This window comes from Saccharomyces paradoxus, chromosome XV (genome assembly GCF_002079055.1).
Source record: "Saccharomyces paradoxus chromosome XV, complete sequence".
NCBI lineage: Eukaryota > Fungi > Ascomycota > Saccharomycetes > Saccharomycetales > Saccharomycetaceae > Saccharomyces > Saccharomyces paradoxus.
The window spans coordinates 219,276-240,737 of NC_047501.1; the positions used below are offsets into that span (position 1 = coordinate 219,276).

General features: G+C 39.0%; 11 protein-coding genes and 1 non-coding gene across 12 annotated transcripts; 7 read left to right on the plus strand and 5 right to left on the minus strand.

Moving 5' to 3' along the window:
- Positions 1–77: 77 nt before the first annotated feature.
- Positions 78–151, plus strand: SPAR_Otrna4N. Its single transcript has one exon. It is a non-coding gene; the product is annotated as a tRNA-Asn (tRNA).
- Positions 152–365: 214 nt separating this feature from the next.
- On the plus strand, positions 366–1,589 carry PSH1 (ubiquitin-protein ligase PSH1; the record flags this gene model as incomplete). Its single annotated transcript, XM_033913211.1, has 1 exon — positions 366–1,589. One exon carries the CDS (start codon positions 366–368, stop codon positions 1,587–1,589), a length of 1,224 nt encoding a protein of 407 aa, XP_033769102.1.
- Positions 1,590–1,835: 246 nt separating this feature from the next.
- On the plus strand, positions 1,836–3,023 carry AIM39 (Aim39p; the record flags this gene model as incomplete). The annotated part of the gene is made up of 2 exons (XM_033913212.1): positions 1,836–1,939; positions 1,970–3,023. The coding sequence occupies 2 exons, from the start codon at positions 1,836–1,838 to the stop codon at positions 3,021–3,023; spliced, it is 1,158 nt and encodes a 385-aa protein (XP_033769103.1).
- A 300-nt stretch (positions 3,024–3,323) lies between these two features.
- On the minus strand, positions 3,324–3,509 carry DDR2 (Ddr2p; the record flags this gene model as incomplete). The annotated part of the gene is made up of 1 exon (XM_033913213.1): positions 3,324–3,509. The coding sequence occupies one exon, from the start codon at positions 3,507–3,509 to the stop codon at positions 3,324–3,326; it is 186 nt and encodes a 61-aa protein (XP_033769104.1).
- A 683-nt stretch (positions 3,510–4,192) lies between these two features.
- SPE2 (adenosylmethionine decarboxylase SPE2) lies at positions 4,193–5,383 on the minus strand (the record flags this gene model as incomplete). The annotated part of the gene is made up of 1 exon (XM_033913214.1): positions 4,193–5,383. The coding sequence occupies one exon, from the start codon at positions 5,381–5,383 to the stop codon at positions 4,193–4,195; it is 1,191 nt and encodes a 396-aa protein (XP_033769105.1).
- Positions 5,384–6,665: 1,282 nt separating this feature from the next.
- Positions 6,666–9,998, plus strand: GAL11 (Gal11p; the record flags this gene model as incomplete). Its single annotated transcript, XM_033913215.1, has 1 exon — positions 6,666–9,998. The coding sequence occupies one exon, from the start codon at positions 6,666–6,668 to the stop codon at positions 9,996–9,998; it is 3,333 nt and encodes a 1,110-aa protein (XP_033769106.1).
- A 405-nt stretch (positions 9,999–10,403) lies between these two features.
- On the plus strand, positions 10,404–11,900 carry GSH2 (glutathione synthase; the record flags this gene model as incomplete). Its single annotated transcript, XM_033913216.1, has 1 exon — positions 10,404–11,900. The coding sequence occupies one exon, from the start codon at positions 10,404–10,406 to the stop codon at positions 11,898–11,900; it is 1,497 nt and encodes a 498-aa protein (XP_033769107.1).
- A 118-nt stretch (positions 11,901–12,018) lies between these two features.
- On the minus strand, positions 12,019–13,129 carry RRT8 (Rrt8p; the record flags this gene model as incomplete). Its single annotated transcript, XM_033913217.1, has 2 exons — positions 12,019–12,762; positions 12,845–13,129. 2 exons carry the CDS (start codon positions 13,127–13,129, stop codon positions 12,019–12,021), a joined length of 1,029 nt encoding a protein of 342 aa, XP_033769108.1.
- A 274-nt stretch (positions 13,130–13,403) lies between these two features.
- Positions 13,404–14,536, minus strand: LDS2 (Lds2p; the record flags this gene model as incomplete). The annotated part of the gene is made up of 2 exons (XM_033913218.1): positions 13,404–14,231; positions 14,294–14,536. The coding sequence occupies 2 exons, from the start codon at positions 14,534–14,536 to the stop codon at positions 13,404–13,406; spliced, it is 1,071 nt and encodes a 356-aa protein (XP_033769109.1).
- A 752-nt stretch (positions 14,537–15,288) lies between these two features.
- PSK2 (serine/threonine protein kinase PSK2) lies at positions 15,289–18,600 on the plus strand (the record flags this gene model as incomplete). The annotated part of the gene is made up of 1 exon (XM_033913219.1): positions 15,289–18,600. One exon carries the CDS (start codon positions 15,289–15,291, stop codon positions 18,598–18,600), a length of 3,312 nt encoding a protein of 1,103 aa, XP_033769110.1.
- A 348-nt stretch (positions 18,601–18,948) lies between these two features.
- On the plus strand, positions 18,949–20,100 carry PEX15 (Pex15p; the record flags this gene model as incomplete). The annotated part of the gene is made up of 1 exon (XM_033913220.1): positions 18,949–20,100. One exon carries the CDS (start codon positions 18,949–18,951, stop codon positions 20,098–20,100), a length of 1,152 nt encoding a protein of 383 aa, XP_033769111.1.
- A 110-nt stretch (positions 20,101–20,210) lies between these two features.
- On the minus strand, positions 20,211–21,353 carry NTG2 (bifunctional N-glycosylase/AP lyase NTG2; the record flags this gene model as incomplete). Its single annotated transcript, XM_033913221.1, has 1 exon — positions 20,211–21,353. The coding sequence occupies one exon, from the start codon at positions 21,351–21,353 to the stop codon at positions 20,211–20,213; it is 1,143 nt and encodes a 380-aa protein (XP_033769112.1).
- Positions 21,354–21,462: the final 109 nt, after the last annotated feature.

Below are 21,462 nucleotides of genomic sequence, written 5' to 3' on the forward strand. Positions count from 1 at the left end.
TCCAACAATCTTCTCGTTGATAAATTTAGTAATGCGACGTATGCTATTCTGAAATAAAATACATGTATAAAATACAAGACTCCATGGCCAAGTTGGTTAAGGCGTGCGACTGTTAATCGCAAGATCGTGAGTTCAACCCTCACTGGGGTCGCTTTTTTGGAGGACAAATGTTTTTCCTTTTTTTCGGGCCCTTCACACAACGGCATTTTTTTATTTTAAGTCCACTATGATTTAGATGAGCTCTCTTTTGGCGTACCACTGCAATAAAGAAATTAATAATCTTCTGCTCTTGGTCTTTAGTTTCCAGAGAACTGATACTCGCGTTTGCTTTCAAATAAAAATTTTATAATACTTTGGTAGGAAAAATGGGTGATGAATTACACAGCCGTTTACTTCACCAAAGCGATGGCACTAAGGATGCCGTCCTTTATAAGATAATAGAATCGTTAGTTTGCTCCATATGCCATGATTATATGTTCGTACCGATGATGACACCTTGTGGCCATAATTATTGCTATGGTTGTCTGAATACCTGGTTTGCCAGCAATACTCAAAAAGAATTGGCCTGTCCACAGTGCAGATCTGATATTACCACTATTCCCGCATTGAATACTACATTACAACAGTATTTATCATTCATTCTGGACAAGTTAAGTAGCGAAGATGACGAGTCTTTTAAAAAAATTTTAACGACTAAAATCAAAGAGGAAACCGATTACAAGAATGACAAGGAAAGGGACACGTTGTTCGACAAGGTATTTAAGAATAGCGCACTGGCAGTGGCCGACGACTCGGATGACGGTATCACACGTTGTAGTAATTGCCATTGGGAATTAGATCCAGATGAAGTAGAAGACGGAAATGTTTGTCCTCACTGCAACGCCAGAATAAGGAATTACGCAGGTGGCCGTGACGAATTCGACGAAGAAGAATACAGTGAAGGAGAGTTGGATGAAATTCGGGAAAGTATGCGTAGGCGTAGAGAGGATCGATTGGCATCTACCGATCCGTTTGCCAGTAGAGATGATGTAAGTTCTGAAGAAGATGATAGCAGTGAAGAAGAGCCAATGCGAGAACATATTCCACAAGGCCGTTGGGCCAGGTCACATAACCGTAGCATTGCTGTCGATGCTGTGGATGATGAAGATGACGAAGAGGAATTAGAGGAAGATGAAGAAGAGATGGATTCTGATTTGAAGGATTTTATAGAGGATGATGAGGATGACGAAGATGGAGACGGCAGTAGGAGGAACTTGGTATTGTCTGCATTCAAGAACAGACATGTAGTTATTACTGACGATGAGGAAGAGGAGGAAGAACGGCGGAATGCTATAGAAGAGGAGGATCATGACAGTGACTTTTATGAGCACAATGATGAAGGGTTTGTAAGTGGTGATAGCCTTGATGAAGGCCGGAAAGAGGTTACAGAGGTACAGTCGAGTTCTGATTCAGAAGATCATTCGATTTCATATCCTAGCTCTAACGATGCCAGGGATAATGATGAACATGACGCGGAAGAGTTAGATGACCCGCAACCAAAAAGGCAAAAGCGCTTCCGTGTTGTTCTAGGAGACAGTGACGATGAATGATCTAAATATTTTAATTAGCGAGAGCGGTATATTTATGGAACCTTTATGTATATTATTAAAGAACTCCTTTCTGTTCTTATTGCATTAAGATTTTTAAGCGGTATTATAGTCGAATGTGATCAGTAACTGTGTATAATATTAGTAGATCAAGAATAATATAAAGCACGATCTATATATGGGTGAATCTTCCTTTTTTTTTTGGACTGTTATTGGTATTTTTTATGCGTTACGTTAATCAGCCCAATTATGTGGGGGTTATGCAAGGACTATTTTCCGAGCAGTAAAATTCAAGTGCAAGAGAGAAATAAAGCATTAAAACTGAAGAAAAGTGGCAGCGAACATAACAAGAAGTAACTACTTCCTAAATTCAATTGCGAGAGGAAGGAAAAAAGAGGGGTAATGATACGGTTCACGGTTCTACGTAATACTAAGACACCTCTACTTTCTGCGAGAAGTATATGCTTATTTGCCCAGGCGCCCACCGGCAGGCAGATTCGGTGTAATACCTTGAATAAAGCCATTACAACTAAAATACTTTTATTTACAGCATCAAAAAGACATGTTCATGATGGCAAGCATTTTTTTACGACACCACATCAGCAGCAACAGACGAAGTCGGGGGAAACTGAAGAGGGAAACCGTCCTAACTTAGAAGAGGACTTGAAAAGCATTGGTCAAGCAATAACACACCAACGAAACAAGCGCCGAAAACAAATATGGTCCGCCATATTCGGAGGTATATTCGGCGTGATAATAGGATACTCAGTAATCTATAAAGTGGTGTATTTAAAGGAACAAAGTTTCTTACCATTGTTTCCTTCATCCAAGATACGTAAGCTGAGTGCAAGAGATTTGAAAAGGGTTGACGTAAACCAGGTACAGAAGCTTTCTAAATTACGGGTTTTAGAGATATTATCTGGTCATGAAATGATTAAAGAACAATACGGAGTGCCGTTACTAGATAAAGACGGAAATTCACCCACGTTAAACGAGTTCAGCATGTGGTGTGAAGACCAAGATCCATGTGTAACTGGTATTGTAATGGAACCTGACGATCAAAGAGATAGTTCACACACTTGGTATAGAATACCCTTTGTTTGCAAGTGGAGGATAACACACCGGCCGATAAGCATTCGGAGGACTATCGACGATTTGCTGAACCGCATTGGTTTAGAAACAGCGGATTTATTTGAGATAATATCGCCCGAGAGGGTATACGGATCGTTCAAGTACGAATACCCACTACAAGGGGACTCACATGCATTGCACCTTTGGTTCCACGGTGAAATCGAACTGGACGATGATTCTTTGATTGTATATAATGGAAAATTTCACGTTGATGTTAAACTGCAAGAAATTGATCTGTTCAGGCGTGAAAAGAACGGGCAATTAGTGCAGTACGTTCTATACAAAAACGATGCCAGCGACAAATGAAAAAAAAATGTAAATATTTTTATCGCAATTATGATTATTATCGTTATTAAACTACTTATTTTCGGTTACGTAGATGAAATAGTGTTATATAAGAATATTTGAGAAGGTGAAAAACTGATAAATAAATATAATAGAGTGAAAAAATGGAGACGAACTGGAAGGAAAGGAAAAAAAATTAGAAGCACCGAATTTACTACTCTGGGGCCTACAGATGGAATATCAAAAGGAAAAAAGAAAAGAAATTTTACATTTCAGAAACGTCAATAGGTATTATCATCGTGGCGGTGAGCGGCATCTTTCCTAAATCAAAAAGGCCAAAGCACCACCGACGGCGGCACCGACGACTCCAGCGTTTAACAGTTGGCCATTTTGAGCGTGCAAAGCAGGAGCAGCGTTACTCGTAGTGTTGGAAGCGTTTTGAGCATTTACGCTAGTAGCGAGGCCGAAGACAGAGACGGCGGAAATCAAAACTTGTGATACTTTCATGATTAAATTATACGTTAAATTAGCGTGCTTACTTGAAGGATTATCCAGAATGAAAAAACCTGGAAAAAAAGTAACTGGAGAAAGGAAGCGATGAGTAAGAAAGGGCATTTATATATACGTTTATATAAAAATGTATAATCATACTTGCATGTATGGAATGTCCCATAAGGGGTGAGAGGAGACAAAAATGGAAACAGGGGAAAAGAAGAATGAAAAAAAAGGATTATTTTAGGAGAGAAAGGGGATTAGAAGAACATCGGGCATAAACCTTTCTGCATCATCCTTTATTGATATTTGACAGGTTGCGATTGATGAAATATTGATGTTATTAAGGTATTTTCAATAGCCACCGCCCCGTCCCTTGAAACGGCCTCTCGTCGAGACCTTGGCAACTGTGTCTGGGTGTGTGGTATATTACATCAGAGGAAGATATAGGTTTGAGCGGCTAAACTCCCTTAGCTGAGGGGGGCGGGCTGGCCAGGATATTCAGTGGCCATTTTTCCTTCTCGCAGGTCCGGCCAATTTGTGCCGGTATTCTCCAGGGAAAAAAAGCATGCGGGGTAATGATATAGATGATATACAAGTGGGTTAAATTACATTACATATTGGAATTGAAAGCAGGCAAAGAAAGGGTAATAGAGGAGGACTATTCTGTGTAGGCATGTAGGGACATGCGAGACCTCTCATATTTTCTTCTGTAATTTGATATAGAAAAGATGGTAGTCATCCAAATCATAAACAATTTTGTCTAACTTGGTATATTCGGGCAGTGACTCGTTGATGCTTAATAGTTTTTGGAAGGATTGGTTCTTATAGTTTTTGGTGAAGAAGGTCATCGAGAACTCTCTTGGTTGAAAAACGTTCAGGATATGTAGAAGAACGTCCAAGTTATCTTGCTTCCCTTGAGAAATGTCAAAAACGGGTATGTTACTTTCGAAAGAGGCGTAGGACCAACCCTTTTCTGGAGTCACGTGCAGGGTGTAATAATATTTTTCATCGAGAATCATATTGGATGAGTATCCGCATGGCGTGAATGCAAATGCATCGTGGTGAAATGATAAATTTGAGTCTTGAGCTGAGTTCACGTATATTTCGTCAAGCCTTGTGTTTTTGGTCATTTGGTAGCCAAGGTTGTGGCCTTTGTCTTCGTTCGGCTCTACCGGGGCAGTTGTAGATGCTTCAGGGCCGCAAACAAACTTACTAGCACACTCAGGGTCCAGCTCCGTCATTAGTACTTCGAAAGTTTCGTCGTCGTCCTCGATGTACTCCTTCCCCTGAGGTGTGGGGCGATCCGTCTCAGTGACGTACAGGTTCCAATGGTTGCTCTTGTCATTTCTTCCCACGGAATAGCTTTTACCATTGTCGAAAAATTTGTTCAAATAGTCGACTTCGTCAGCCCAGTTTTGATGGATAGCAGCTTGTTTGCAGGGGAAAAGGAAACATCGTCTAGAATAGAACACTTTGAACGGTTTGTACTTACCCCCTTGCGTTCTCTGGAAAACCCACGACAACTCTTGCTCAACGATCTGGAAAAGCTTTTCGAGACAGAACAATGTGGTCGTAGTACCACACGTCTTCATCGTCAATTTATGATCGAAGACGAAGAGCGAGGACTCACTCAACAAAAAGGCGTCCAGTTCTTTGGTCTTCTTCATAGAAAGAACTTCGCACTTGACTAGTTTCAAAATCTCGATCCATCTGTCCATGGCAATATTTCTCAACGTCTTTTCAGTGGTGATGGACTTCTTGTGAGGAAAGAACCAGATTTCCAGCAACTTCTCAGGCCCCTCGAACGCATCCGTCGAGTCTAAGGTGGCTGATAGTTCATGGTCAATGTAGTTGTGGTTAGTCAGTTCTTTGATGGTAACGGTCATTGTATGGTCTGCTTATTTGCGTAAGATACTATAAATGAAAACGTAAAAAATAAAAAAAAAGCTACAATACAGTAATTGATTAACCTGAAAGAAAAAAAGAAAAAAGAGCTGACGCAAGCAGCGAGCTGTAGCGAATACAATATATACACGTATAGATATGCAGAGATGCTTTTAATAACTGACAAAGTTTATTCGATGCCTGAATACCGGAGAAACGTATTTAGATTTTTTTCTTCGAGTGGAAAAAAAGTGAGGTATTCGACAAGTCAGTCATTATGTACGGAGGTTACAATTCATTGTGGAAGAAAGAAAGAGGGAAGGGAAAAGGAGGCGAAAGATAAAAGCCTTATTGCCAAACTATTCAGCCTGATTTAGTAGATGTCACTACTGATGGAAGGCTAGCATATCTTTGAAAACTTTCTGTCAGCTATAATCGATTTGAAATTCTTCTAACCCTAGGAAGGCCGTAATATACATATCCGGGTAGCCGCTCAATAGTTTTATTTTCCTCTTTATTTTTTTCTAATTCGAAGTTTTTTTTCACTGACAGTTGGGCTATAAAAGAGCCTTATAGATGAAGAGTCCTAAATTCTTTAATGACGGGGTAGGAAATAGGAAGTTAGCATCAAGTAACCTACGCTATTTGCGCAACAGACATGATGGAGTACCCTCATACTGTGGCGCACTCATTTATATAAACTCAGGGACTGCAAAAGAAGTGGCGAGGTAGCCCACATTGAGTGGAATTACACAAACTTCCTTGCCGCGATACTACGGTCCCCAGAACAATTCTAACAAGCAATTACATATTCCCCCGCTGAACCTGCACAGTCCACGGATGGTGCAGAAGCTATATGATTCGGGGGAAGACGCTTTTTCACATCTCCTTGCATAATAAAAATAGTAATTAAGTAATAAGGCACAAATAGGTCTCTTGTGGATATTATTAGGCATTACCCTGCAATGTGGCGGCCTCTTTTTCATTTCGAATCGGGCCTTTCACCCCGGCCTCGGTTGCGTCGATCAGAAAATTATTATGGATGAGGATGGTGAAGGTACTTTAACCTTTACAGTCAAGATTCCAATAGCCCACCATTCACAAGGACTAGGAATTTGTCACTGGAAACAGCTGGTTCCGCAAAGAAGTACTTCCACGACATTGCTACATACTTGTGCTGTTATATTTTTATTTGTTAGTTAAACCCATTTTATAAGCGTATCGTTTCGTATAGTGCCGTACTCAAAGATCAAGGACTAAAACGCTATTTCTTTTATATCTGCTATGTCTGCTGCTCCTGTCCAAGACAAAGACACTCTGTCCAATGCCGAGCGTGCTAAGAACGTCAACGGTTTGCTTCAGGTGCTCATGGACATTAATACTCTTAACGGAGGGAGCTCCGACACTGCTGATAAGATAAGAATCCATGCCAAAAACTTCGAAGCTGCTTTGTTCGCTAAAAGCTCTTCAAAGAAAGAATACATGGACAGCATGAACGAAAAAGTTGCTGTCATGCGCAACACGTACAATACCAGGAAAAACGCCGTTACTGCTGCAGCTGCTAATAACAACATCAGCCCCGTGGAACAGCACCATATTAACAACTTGAAAAATTCTGGCAGCAGTGCCAATAACATGAGCGTCAATATGAACCTAAACCCTCAGATGTTCTTGAATCAGCAGGCTCAGGCAAGACAACAGGTTGCACAACAATTAAGAAATCAACAGCAACAACAACAACAGCAGCAGCAGCAACAACAACAACAACAACAACAACAACAACAACAACAGCAGCAGCAGCAGAGGCGTCAATTGACTCCTCAGCAACAACAATTAGTGAATCAAATGAAAGTAGCGCCCATTCCCAAGCAACTACTGCAAAGAATTCCTAATATTCCGCCAAATATCAACACTTGGCAGCAAGTCACTGCTTTGGCTCAACAGAAACTACTAACGCCTCAGGATATGGAGGCTGCGAAGGAAGTTTACAAGATTCACCAGCAATTGCTGTTTAAAGCAAGGTTGCAGCAACAACAAGCACAGGCCCAGGCCCAAGCCCAGGCCCAAGCCAATAACAATAATAACGGCCTCCCTCAAAATGGTAATATTAACAATAATATGAATATTCCTCAACAGCAGCAAATGCAACCTCCTAATGCAAACACGAACGCCAATCCTTTGCAGCAGCAACAATCTCAGAATACCGTACCAAACGTCCTCAACCAAATCAACCAAATTTTCTCTCCAGAGGAGCAGCGCAGCTTATTGCAAGAAGCCATTGAAACCTGCAAGAATTTCGAAAAAACACAATTGGGCAGTACAATGACGGAACCTGTTAAGCAAACCTTTATTAGAAAATATATCAACCAAAAGGCCTTGAGAAAAATCCAAGCTTTGAGAGACGTTAAGAACAACAACAACGCTAACAACAACAGCTCCAACCTCCAAAGAGCTCAGAATGTCCCTATGAACATCATCCAACAACAACAGAGCACGAACAATAATGATACCATCCAATCTTCTGCTACGCCTAACACTACCGTTTTCCCTCAGCAACAGAATGCAAGTTCTAAATTATATCAAATGCAACAACAACAACAGGTTCAGGCACAAGCTCAAGCCCAGGCACAAGCCCAGGCACAAGCCCAGGCACAAGCGGCACAAGCACAAGCACAAGCACAAGCCCAGGCTCAAGCACAGGCGCAAGCACAAGCACAAGCACAAGCACAAGCACAAGCACAGGCACAGGCTCAGGCTCAAGCACAGGCGCAAGCACAGGCTCAGCGCCAACCCTCCCAACAACCACAGCAGGCTCAGCCACAAACCAATCCACTGCATGGGTTGACACCAACTGCAAAGGATGTCGAAGTCATTAAGCAATTGTCATTGGATGCTTCCAAGACTAACCTAAGACTTACAGATGTAACGAATTCTTTATCCAATGAAGAAAAGGAAAAAATAAAAATGAAGTTAAAGCAGGGTCAAAAGCTGTTTGTTCAAGTAAGTAATTTTGCACCACAAGTTTACATTATCACAAAGAATGAAAATTTCTTGAAGGAGGTTTTTCAGTTAAGAATCTTTGTCAAAGAGATCCTAGAAAAGTGTGCCGAGGGTATTTTTGTTGTTAAATTAGACACCGTTGACAGGTTGATTATTAAGTATCAAAAATACTGGGAAAGTATGAGAATTCAAATTTTAAGAAGACAAGCTATTTTAAGGCAGCAACAACAAATGGCTAACAATAATGGAAATCCGGGCACTGCTTCTGCTGGTAATAATAATAATATTGCAACTCAGCAAAATATGCAACAGTCACTACAGCAAATGCAGCATTTACAGCAATTGAAAATGCAGCAACAGCAACAGCAACAGCAACAGCAACAACAACAGCAACAGCAACAACAACAGCAACAACAACAACAGCAACAGCAACAGCAGCAACAACAACAACAACACATATATCCTTCCTCGACCAGTGGTGTAGCTAATTATCCAGCGATGGCGAATGCATCCAGTAACAATATGTCATACATAAACCATAAAAATACCTCTAGCATGGATTTTTTGAACTCTATGGAGAATACACCAAAGGTTCCCGTATCTGCCGCGGCAACCCCATCACTCAACAAGACGATCAATGGTAAGGTGAATAGCAGAACAAAATCTAATACTATACCTGTTACCACCATTCCATCAACAAATAAGAAGCTCTCCATGTCAAATACTGCTAGTCAACAGCCCACTCCCAGGTCTGCATCGAATACCGCAAAATCAACTCCAAATACAAATCCTTCTCCATTGAAAACTCAAACGAAAAATGGCACACCAAACTCCAACAACATGAAGACTGTACAATCTCCCACGGGCGGACAACCATCATATAATAGTGCCATAATTGAGAATGCATTCAGAAAGGAAGAACTCTTGCTTAAAGATTTGGAAATGAGGAAATTGGAAATATCTTCTCGTTTTAAACATCGACAAGAAATTTTCAAAGATTCTCCTATGGATTTGTTTATGAGTACAGTTGGTGATTGTTTAGGTATCAAAGATGAAGAGATGCTTACTTCATGTACTATTCCCAAGGCTATGGTTGATCACATCAACGGTTCTGGTAAAAGGAAGCCTACTAAGGCAGCCCAAAGGGCTCGCGATCAGGATTCAGTCGACATTTCCATAAGGGACAACAAGTTGATTATGCAGAGTAAATTCAATAAGACTAATAGGTCTTATTCAATTGCGTTGCCCAATGTTGCTGTTATATTCAAAGGTATTGGTGGAAACTTCAAAGACTTATCCACTTTGGTTCATTCATCATCGCCGTCCACATCTTCTTCTAATGTAGATGTCGGTAATCCTAGAAAGAGGAAAGCCAGCGCATTAGAAATAAGCCCGCAGGATTCGATAGCCTCAGTGCTATCACCAGATTCAAATATAATGAGTGATTCTAAAAAAATCAAAATAGATTCTCCTGATGACCCGTTCATGATAAAATCCGGAGCCACATCTGATGAAAAACAAGAAGTTACGAAGAATGAAGCGCCATTTTCAACTTCTGCCGCTAATTCAGAACAATTCAACGTATGGGATTGGAGTAATTGGACAAGTGCTACTTGAACCTCGACATCCCCATATTTGAAGTCACCTAGTTTGGTGTTATGATCACCAATACCCCTCTTTCTTTCTCCTTTCAACTCTTTTTTAACTCTTAAAAAGAAATTCTTTATTTCACAAAAATTTCTCCCCACTTTTAATGTAATTTTTTTTTTTTATATAAAATATATATATATATATAAACATGAGTATCAATACAATATAACCTAATTTAGCTTTTTATTTCAGTGTACTTTACTACCACCAGTACTAGAAAGTGTCACTTACATCGATGCGCTTTCTTTGGCCGGGTTAGCCCGTGCTGACAAATAGTCGAAACTACTTGAATCATCCGTATATATTCGAAATCAACTATATTTACGACCTTTGACTGGTAGCAAACTGCCAGTGTTAAGCAATTAGAGAAAAATGTACCAAGTTGGCACAAATATGCCACGCTCTCCACCCTCCAAGGATCAATTAAATGAACTGATCCGGGAAGTTAACCAATGGGCTATCACTAATGGATTAGCCATGTATCCTCCTAAATTTGAGGAGAACCCATCAAATGCATCGGTGTCACCGGTAACTCTCTATCCAACTCCAATTCCTAAGAAATGTTTTGATGAGGCCGTTGAAATACAACCTGTATTCAATGAACTATACGCCCGCATTACCCAAGATATGGCACATCCTGACTCTTTCTTGCATAAAACAACGGAGGCATTGGCTCTATCAGACTCCGAATTCACGGGCAAATTGTGGTCGTTATACCTTGCTACTTTAAAAAATTCACAATACAAAAAGCAGACTTTTAGACTAGGTATATTCAGATCAGATTACTTAATTGATAAGAGAAAGGGTGCTGAACAGATTAAGCAAGTTGAATTCAACACAGTGTCTGTATCATTTGCAGGTCTTAGCGAGAAAGTTGATAGATTACACTGCTATTTAAATAAGGCAAATAAGTACGATCCTAGAGGACCGTACTATAATGAACAAAATATGGTCATTTCTGATTCAGGATATCTGTTGTCTAAGGCGTTGGCCAAAGCTGTTGAATCGTATAAATTACAACAAAGTTCTTCTATTTCTAGTGATCCTATTGTTGCGTTCATTGTGCAAAGAAATGAAAGAAATGTGTTCGATCAAAAGATCTTGGAACTGGATCTATTGGAAAAATTCGGTACCAAATCTGTTAGGTTGACGTTTGACGATGTAAACGATAAATTGTCCATTGATTATGAAACAGGAGGGCTTTTCATTAAGGACACGAAAGAAGAAATAGCAGTGGTTTATTACAGAACTGGTTACACAACCACTGACTACACGTCCGAGAAGGACTGGGAGGCAAGACTATTTCTTGAAAAAAGTTTTGCCATAAAGGCCCCAGATTTACTCACTCAGTTATCTGGTTCCAAGAAAATTCAGCAATTGTTGACAGATGAGAGTGTGTTAGACAAGTACATATCCAGTTCTGAAAAAAAGGATAGTTTGTTGAAAACATTTGTCAAAATATATCCCTTAGATGATACAAAGCTGGGCAGGGAAGGCAGGAGGTTAGCCTTAAACGAGCCTTCTAAATACGTCTTAAAACCACAAAGAGAAGGCGGCGGCAACAATGTTTATAAAGAAAATATTCCAGATTTTCTGAAAAGTATCGAAGAACGTCATTGGGACGCATATATTCTCATGGAGTTGATTGAACCTGAGTTGAATAAAGATAATATTATATTACGTGATGACAAATCTTATAACGAACCAATCATCAGTGAATTAGGTATTTACGGTTGCGTTCTATTCAACGACGAGCAGATTTTATCGAACGAATTTAGTGGCTCATTATTAAGATCCAAGTTTAACACTTCGAATGAAGGTGGCGTGGCAGCAGGATTCGGATGTTTGGACAGTATTATTCTGTACTAAGTACACATGTACCATATGTATAAATGCTATATTGATGCGAAAAAGATGTTGGGACTTGATTTACAAGCAACTAAAGAATATATAACCATGCTTCTACATAAAATTTGCTGTTCTAGACTTAGTCTTTCTTTCTTTCCCCCTTTAGTAGCGAGGAACACCATTTAGCTGCACCAACAGTATTACTAGATATGGTGACTATTGTGAAGAACGGTATCAGCTCCAACAGACCCGCAGACATACCAAAACATATAAAACTTGCGTAATGCTCATACTGAAAATCTTTCGCTTGTTTCTTACTAAACCCCTTTAGTAAGAAGTACCTCTGCAAATAGGTAAAGGTTCTTTTTGGGGCCATTAATTGATTTGCCAAGATTGGTCCTACAATAGGAATTAGCGACAGCAATGTTAATGAGGTAAAATTAGATACTTTAAAAAGCATTCTGAACAGTAATTTGGGAATTTTGAGAATCCAACTTCCCTTTATTGTGTTGAAATTTCTCACCGCGTCAGGTTCATCGATTTTTCTATGTGGTTTTTGTAGTTTAGGCAAAACCTTCACCTCGTTAAGAAATTCGTCTTGATCTTGCAACACTAAAGATATATCAAATATCTGATTCGTAATATGAGTCAGCACCAAGGTCCTACAAACGAAAGCAGTTAGGACGTTTGTTTGTAAAATCCATTGAATATGAACCAATATCACACCAAGAGGTCCTAGTAACAGTATAGCCCATGTCACTAAAAGTGGTACAAGCGTGACGTAAAAGAGACCAGCAATGGTAACAAAAATCAGAGCATAGCAAACCGCAAACAGTAAAATATGTTTCCAATAAACGGGATTTGTCAGTACTTCATAAAACCCCTATATTTAACAGATAAAAGAAAGAAATATGTTAGTCATAAAAAAAAATGCCATATCAATACAAATAATATAATATACTTACTAAAAATGGGTAGATGAATGCTCTGGAGTTGAAAATTTCTTTAATAAAGTTTTTTTTAAGCAATTCGTATCTTACCTTCATTGTTGGTATTGTCTCAGGAAACCAAATATCAAACTGTCTTCTTAAAATTTTTAGCCAACGATTTATGTTACTTTCCTTTGAAATACTGTGTTCTTTAGACGGCTTTTCTAAAGGTTGTGGCGTCTTTTCTGCAAGGACCGTGGAATTAACATGTGTGCCGTGAGAAGTCTGGCTGTGACTTATAAGCTCAATTCCAACTTTCATCCTTTGTTGTCTTTTGCAGCCAACCAGGGGTCCTTAGGGATATATAACCTTGCCCTTTTTTTTCTTATGACGTCCCTTTACTTTTCTTGAGGGTGATTTACTTTATTGAGTTTCTGTTCCGAGCCAAAAAACCCTGATTTTCATAATCCCCTGATTTCCCAAATTTCTATGCAAATGCAAGTGCTCAAAGAAATGAATATTATTAGCAAGTAACATATATATGTACATATATAATTTCTATATGAACTGGTATGAAAAAAGAAAAGTGCCAGCTTCATGGCGGATTTATATGGGCTATTGATTGTTGGATCGGAGGCGCATAGGATCCTACAGTGGGCTCTTCCGGTTCTGCAGGGGCGGAAGGGGGTTCAGCTGGTTGCTCCTGGTCTTTTATCTCCTTTACTATCCAAAGTGAAGCACCCACCACGTTTGTGCCGATGAACAACCCTCCCAAAATGGGAATAGAGTCTAATATACCGCTTGATATTGAGTAAAGGAGCCACTTGGCAAAACCTTTGTAGTACACTTCAGAAAGTTGGCGTGAATCCAAGTGTAGTACGTCAACAAAATAAGGCTCAAAGTAATAAAATCCCATTCCGGGGCTAAATGGTAGCATGTTGATTGTAATAGGACCCACTATTGGAACAAGCAACAATAAAAGAAACATAAAGGCTATGAAGATATACCAGAAGAAAAAGATGAAAAACTGCGGCAAAGAGACGAGATAAAACCGTTTGGAAAAAAGGCCACCCAATCGATGTGACCTTCTGTAAACAAAGGACGTAAAACTTATTGTCTCACAGGCTTTACTTAATTCTGGCAATCCCTTCCTTGCAAATGTCACCCCATAAATACGCGTGAAAAGAACAAAATCAGTACCCTTCACCATAGAATTACATAGGGTTGTGGAAATCAGTATGGTTTGCACATAGGCCAGAGGTAGCGCAAAGAGTCCGAGAAAGGGCAGGTAGATGCACACCAACAAAGACCACGCAAGGATCGACGTAAACGCAACAATAAGCAGAAAATTCAGCAGGTAGTATCCAAATATTAGAAAGAACAGATGCAAATAATCCGAGTTTCCCACGGATTCACTGATTCCCTTCAACGGCGGTTAGTATAACTGCTTAAAAAAATAGGCTGTATGCTGGGACGTAAACATACTTTATACGGATACCAGATAATCTGATGGGATGACTCTAGGTCTTTCCAGAAATTGTCCTTGATAAGCATAGCATTCTTGTACCATTGGACTATCGGAGCCTTGTATGCCATCCAGATTTTTGACTTTCTATGGTTCGTTTGGTCCTGGATGGGTAGTAATTGTGGCTCCTCCCCTTCTGCCAGTGGCGTGGGGGCATATGGATGTCTATGATAGTACCAATCAGGTTGCGGTCTAGTCGACATGTTTGCTTAGGGTCTTGAAAACTCTTATAGTTCTAATCGTAAAATTAAAAAAGTATTAATAGTAAAATGGTTTATATAATGTTTTCATACCAAATTCATCGTTTTTGTGGCGCGACGCGATCCGCCAAAATCAACGGAAAAATTCGTCGGAATATTTTTTTTTTCTTTTTGGCCAAGCTATTGTTATAGGTGGGGCAGGGGCAAGAGTCGATATGTCATCGCGAAGCTGCAAGGAAATGATTTGTCGAATGCGATAAAGCGTAAAAGCTGTTTGTCTATAAGATCGGCAAGCACCATTTGCAAGCGTGTTTCTGAGAATAACAGTCCTGTTCAAACTCTTTTCTTCTGGTGTGAGTAATCAGCAAGTGAAAAGAGAACGAAGTAAAAAAAAAAAGAAAAGAAAAAGAAACAAGAGCAAAAGAAACGATACAGGCTGGCTTATAAAATAATAGCATCGCGAACGATCAATAAGGGGCCCTGTTTATTTTTAACAAGTTTGGATATTTCGTGTTTTTCTTTAAGCTGAGACATCCACGTCTACATCCTCTTCCATTCCTTGTCAAAAACAACAGAATAGGAAGTAACAACAACAGTATAAATCATTATAAACTTTTTTCCCTTTTTTTTGGTAACTTTTAACGCTTGAAATTTTAAGTTTGGCAAGAACAGTAACTATACTTCTTCGCAGGGTGTTTCATTGTTACTCTTTTGCCTTGCTGAGCTATAGTAAAGTATCATAAACAAGGAACACAATGACATGCCCGGTTAGTGCAGCCGCTCCTGCCGACATTTCATATTCTAAAAATACCCCATTGGTAGGCTTGTCGAAACCTCCATGCTTCTACCAACACGCTTCTTCCTCTGTCGATTCGTTTTCGTCGACATTCAGTGATGATGACCGTTCGGACCTCGTTGCTGTACCTAACGAATCGCCGCATGCATTTTCGTATAACCCAATATCACCAAACTCTCTGGGAGTAAGATTGACTATCTTAAGAAGGTCTTTGGAAATAATGGTTAATAGTCCCGACATTTTACATGAGTTGAAGAAAAAAGCACCCGTAATAGCATACCCTCCCTCAATTAGACATACGAGAAACTTAACAGAGACTGCCACGCTATCAGCATCCGGATATCCCCAATCCAAAGGGTCCCCTATTCTACCATCAGTACCCAATACCCCATCTCCTGCTAATAGGCCCGTGATACAAAGAGCGACATCATTAATGGTACTCCCGGATAACGATGCTGCCAGTAAGCTGAATCCAGCCAAGTCTGAGTTAGAAAACCTGTTATTCCTGTTAAATTTGGCACTGGAGAATAATTCGTTCGAAAGAGCCTCTGATTTACACATGTTATCATTATTAAATATCAAGAAACTAAACTTCGATTCAGGCATTCAAAAATCAGAAACTTTAAAAAAAGTTTTACTAGATAGTTTAGCAGAACCATTTTTTGAAAACTATAAGAAGTTCCCCCACAAAGAGTTAGGTATTCAATCACAATACAACCAATATGAGGAGAAACGCGACGATATAGTTTCCTTAGCAGACATCAAACCACAACAAGACTATAGCCGAATACTTCATCCTTTCACATCTGCGAAGAATTCTGGGCCGGAGGCCATTTTCACCTGCTCTCAACAATACCCCTGGAATTTTAAAGCTGCCAACGACTTGGCGTGTCTAACGTTCGGTATATCAAAGAATGTTATCAAGGCACTTACTTTATTAGACCTTATTCACACGGATAGCAGGAAATTTGTTCTAGAGAAAATTATGAATGCAGAAGATGATAACCAAGAAATTGTGTTTACCGGAGAAACAATACCTATTGTTCAGCCAAATTCGACAAACGATAATAAATTACCAAATTTGATTTGGGCTTCGCTATGGGCCAAGCGGAAAAATGGCCTACTGGTCTGTGTATTTGAAAAAACACCTTGCGACTACATTGATGTCATGTTAAACCTGACAGATTTCTCAGTAGACAGCATTATTGATACAACACACTTTCTGGAAAACTTCGACGACAAAAAACAGCAGCAAGAGTCAACTTCACCAGGGACAGTAAAGAAAACAGTAAAATTTGCCAATGAAATTCATGATATCAGATCAATAAGTCACTCACTAAGTAAACTAATTGATGAAGTACGTTTTGGAAAAGTTTTTTCTGCAGACGATGATTTATTACCTTTGCCTATCAGGGTGGCAAATCACGTCAATGAGGAGAGGTATTTTACATTGAATTGTCTGTCAGAAAATATACCATGTGCAGTTACAACTTCCGTGTTGGAAAACGAAATAAAATTAAAGATTCATAGTTTACCCTATCAGGCTGGGTTATTTGTTGTTGACAGCCACACTTTAAGTCTTTTAAGCTTCAATAAATCTGTTGCTAAAAACATGTTTGGCCTGCGACTTCATGAATTGGCCGGTAGTTCGGTTACTAAGGTAGTGCCTTTTTTAGAAAATATGATATCTTATGTCAATAAAACTTATCCTATGTTAAACATCACACTACCAGAAAATAAAGGATTGGTCTTAACAGAACATTTTTTCAGAAAAATTGAAGCTGAAATGCATCACGATAAGGACTCGTTTTATACTTCTATTGGTCTAGATGGCTGTCACAAAGACGGTAACTTGATAAAGGTAGATGTTCAATTACGGGTCTTGAATACGAATGTTGTATTATTATGGATTACACACTCAAGAGATGTGGTTATTGAAAACTATATCACAGTTCCTTCACAGCTACCGATGTTAAAGGAAAACGAAATTGATATAGTTGGCAGTAGAGGTAGTTCCAGTGCATCTTCCAAGAAGTCTTCAGAAAAAATTCCTGTGAATACTCTGAAGGCGATGGCTGATCTATCGATTAGCTCCGCTGAAACAATTTCTAACTCCGATGATGAAGTAGACTTAAATCAAGTGAATAAAAAACTACGAGAAACTTCTAGTGGCACAGTGAGGGGTACCGAATCTAATGAAAACGATAATTATGACGATGACATGACAATGGTTGATGATCCAGAATTAAAGCATAAAATTGAACTAACGAAAATGTATACCCAGGATAAATCAAAATTTGTAAAGGACGACAATTTTAAAGTGGATGAAAAATTAATAATGAGTATAATTGAACCGATAAATGGAGAAGAAATTAAAAAGGAAACAAATGAGCTGGATAAAAAAAATTCCGCCTTGAAAGCTACGTACTTGACTACTCCAGAGGTAAATATAGGCTCACAGAAGCGCATAAAGAAATTTTCTGATTTTACCGTTTTGCAAGTGATGGGTGAAGGTGCATACGGTAAAGTCAATTTATGTATTCATAAAAAAGAACATTACATTGTGGTCATCAAAATGATTTTCAAGGAGAGAATTTTGGTAGATACTTGGGTGAGAGATAGAAAATTAGGTACCATACCATCTGAGATTCAAATCATGGCCACTTTGAACAAAAATTCACAAGAGAATATCTTAAAGCTGTTAGACTTTTTTGAAGATGACGATTATTATTACATTGAAACACCGGTCCATGGAGAGACCGGTAGTATTGATTTATTTGACGTTATTGAATTCAAGAAGGATATGGTTGAACATGAAGCTAAGCTTGTATTTAAACAGGTTGTTGCTAGTATAAAGCACTTACATGACCAAGGGATTGTTCATAGAGACATAAAGGACGAAAATGTTATTGTCGATTCTCATGGTTTCGTGAAATTAATCGATTTCGGTTCGGCTGCCTACATCAAGAGTGGACCATTTGATGTTTTTGTCGGAACAATGGACTACGCTGCACCCGAAGTTCTTGGTGGTTCCTCATACAAAGGTAAACCGCAAGATATTTGGGCTCTTGGGGTTCTACTTTATACCATCATATACAAAGAGAATCCCTATTACAACATTGATGAAATCTTGGAAGGAGAATTGAGATTCGATAAGTCGGAAAATGTCAGTGAAGAATGCATCGGTTTGATCAGAAGGATCTTGACCAGAGAAGTCGATAAAAGACCTACTATTGATGAAATATACGGAGATAAGTGGCTTAAAATCTAGTCGTCCGTACCACTCCAAGATAAAGGGAAAAGAATAACCTAATTTATTTTCATAACGTTTTTTCTCTATAAATGTTCAGTTCCCTTCTGGCTATATATTAATTAAATTTTCAATATAAAATCATTGCTCCATTTCCTTCTTGCTCAGCTCTTCTGTGCGGTATTCTTTTGTTCTATTTTCGAGCAAACTTTTGCGCTCAGCAGCTTATCGCCGTCGGAGTAACAACGAATGCCATAGAAAGGTCATCGCAGACTTACATGTTTGAACAGAAAACAACGGTTAGATAAACAGAGGTAAACACGAGCAGTACAGAATACGGCGAGTTCATACAACAGGGTTCTGTTAATAATGGCTGTAAGTGAGATAATGAGCCATCTGCCTGTGCATTCCCTTGATTCTTCTTTAAGGGATTTACTTAGCGATGACTTATTTAATGATGATGACGAATCGACCAAGTCGAGAAATGATCAGAGAAGTGAAGTATTTCAAGAATGTCTGAATCTTTTTATAAAAAGAGAAATTAAAGATTGCCTAGAAAAAATGGCAGAAGCTGGATTCATCGATCTTGCTGTTTTCAAGTCAAACCCTATGATATTGGATTTGTTTGTCAGCGCCTGTGCTATTGTACCCAGCTTCATCGGGTTAGGTTTAACGCTGCAAGGCGATATTTTGAATATATTCACATTGGACGATCCTCAATGTATTGAGATACGAGAAATTATCCTCAACGATCTCAATAAACTTTTGGTCATCAATAAATTCTTTCGATGCTGCATCAAAGTTATTCAGTTCAACGTGATTGACCAGGCAGAACAAGAAGAAAAAACCCTGGAGCTTGAATCCATAATTAGTAATTTCATTTTCATATACACGACCAAAATGAGGACAACCATGGATGTATTTGGTTTGCAAGAGTTAATTGAGATATTTATCTTTCAGGTGAAAGTAAAGTTACAACATAAAAAACCCTCTCCGAATTTGTATTGGACGCTTTGCAAGACATTACCAAATTTATCTTCAACTCTAAAGGGTCTTTACTTATCTAAAGATGTTTCCATAGAGGGTGCTATTCTGAACTCAATAGATAATAAAATGCAAAAAGATAAGACGAAATCTAAAGGAAAACAAAGGGGCGTGAAACAAAAAATTCACCATTTTCAAGAGCCCTTGTTGCACGGTGGTAGTGAAGAACAGATCAAGATCGAGGATCCATTCAATCAACACACCTCCACTGATGATAAAGTTCATAGTACTGGGACGACACCCCGTAAAATAAAGAACGACATTACTGTTCTAGCTGGTTCCGTTTGGACTACTCTAAGACATCATTTTACGGGAAATATGCTGAACAAGAATGGACTTTTGTTCGCAGGCCTGCTGTTATTACTATGTGTCAAAAAATATAAGTCATTGATGGCAATTTTCAAACACGTTCCAGCTGCCTTTCACACCGTATACCCCCAGATTACCGGATTGTTAAAACTTCTAACGAGTATATGAAAATATTTGGATAGTTTATAAAACCCTATCTACTGATTTTAATGACATACATAATGGTTTTTTTGATTTTTTTTTTTCCCGTTTGGCCTTTTCCAAAATAAATGCTAGTTCTACTTTTTCTTGTGCCTTTCTGTTGTAATTCCATTTGTAAGTGTGTCTAACCAGTGCGAATATACTTTCGCAATGTCTCCTCTGTGCTCCAGTTGATGAAATTTGGATGACTTAATTAGCTTCAGATTGCGAGCATTGCAAATATCGTTCGCTAGGCACAAATCGCATCTCTTACCCCTGGCCATACAAATTAACTGACCAAATCCGACCAAAACGGTGTTTATTTCGTACCACAATGAATGAGGTAGCCAAACCTGTAGTTCCTTTCTAGTATGTTCGGCAGTCTTGCACTTAATAGGGTCCACCCAATTCCACATTTTACACAGCCTATGAACATGCACATCGACGCATATGCCGGCAATCAGCCCCCAGCCTTTTTGCAGCGTTAAGTATCCCATTTTGGGGCCAACTCCAGGTAACGACAGAATTCCCTCTATATCATACGGTATATCCGAATCAAAATTCTCTACCAATAATTGAGCAGTTCGTTTAATAAAGTTGGCCTTTCTAGTGTAGAAGCTAACACAGCGAATTAGATTCGCTAATATGGGTTCGTCAATTTTAAGCAGCCCGTCCAAAGTAATACCTTCTGCTATTTTTAAAGTGTTTAAGCAGTATTCGGTAATATTCAAAGCGGCTTGCGCCATCCTTTCGTCCCTGGTTTGAGCAGAAAGCATGGTACCAATAAGAAACTGAAGCCTGAAATTCCTTGGATCAATTTTTTCCCTGGGTATACCACATTTATTGGAAACTAAAACGGGAATCATGCTACATCCCATAGCATCTACCGGAGTGTTAACTTTGGACCTCATTAATCTCACCCTATTGTATATGGGTAAGAAACTCTCAGGAATTTCTGCCCCAGAATCATTGATCATTTCTTCTTTAGTAATTGGCCGTCCCCAAGTTCTCGGATCATCACAAGTTTTTGATTCGATCCATCCAAAATACTCTATCGGCTTCAGTGTCTTGATCCAGTTGATATTTACCTCATCGTAATTTTGCACATCTTTATTGATTTTGTTTTCTTTTGATAAATCAACGGTTTTGTCATCTTTTTTGAAGTACTTAGACCGAACTTCTACTTCTTCAACATCAACTGCAATATGCTTTCTCTTTCTAGGCCTACTTATCTCTCTCATTATGTACTGTGAAAGACGTTCTGCCTATACATTTTTTGTAAGCCCTCAATAAGTAACAGATTTCAACTACTTCAGCGATCTTTAATTTTCCTTTCTATTACCTGTATAT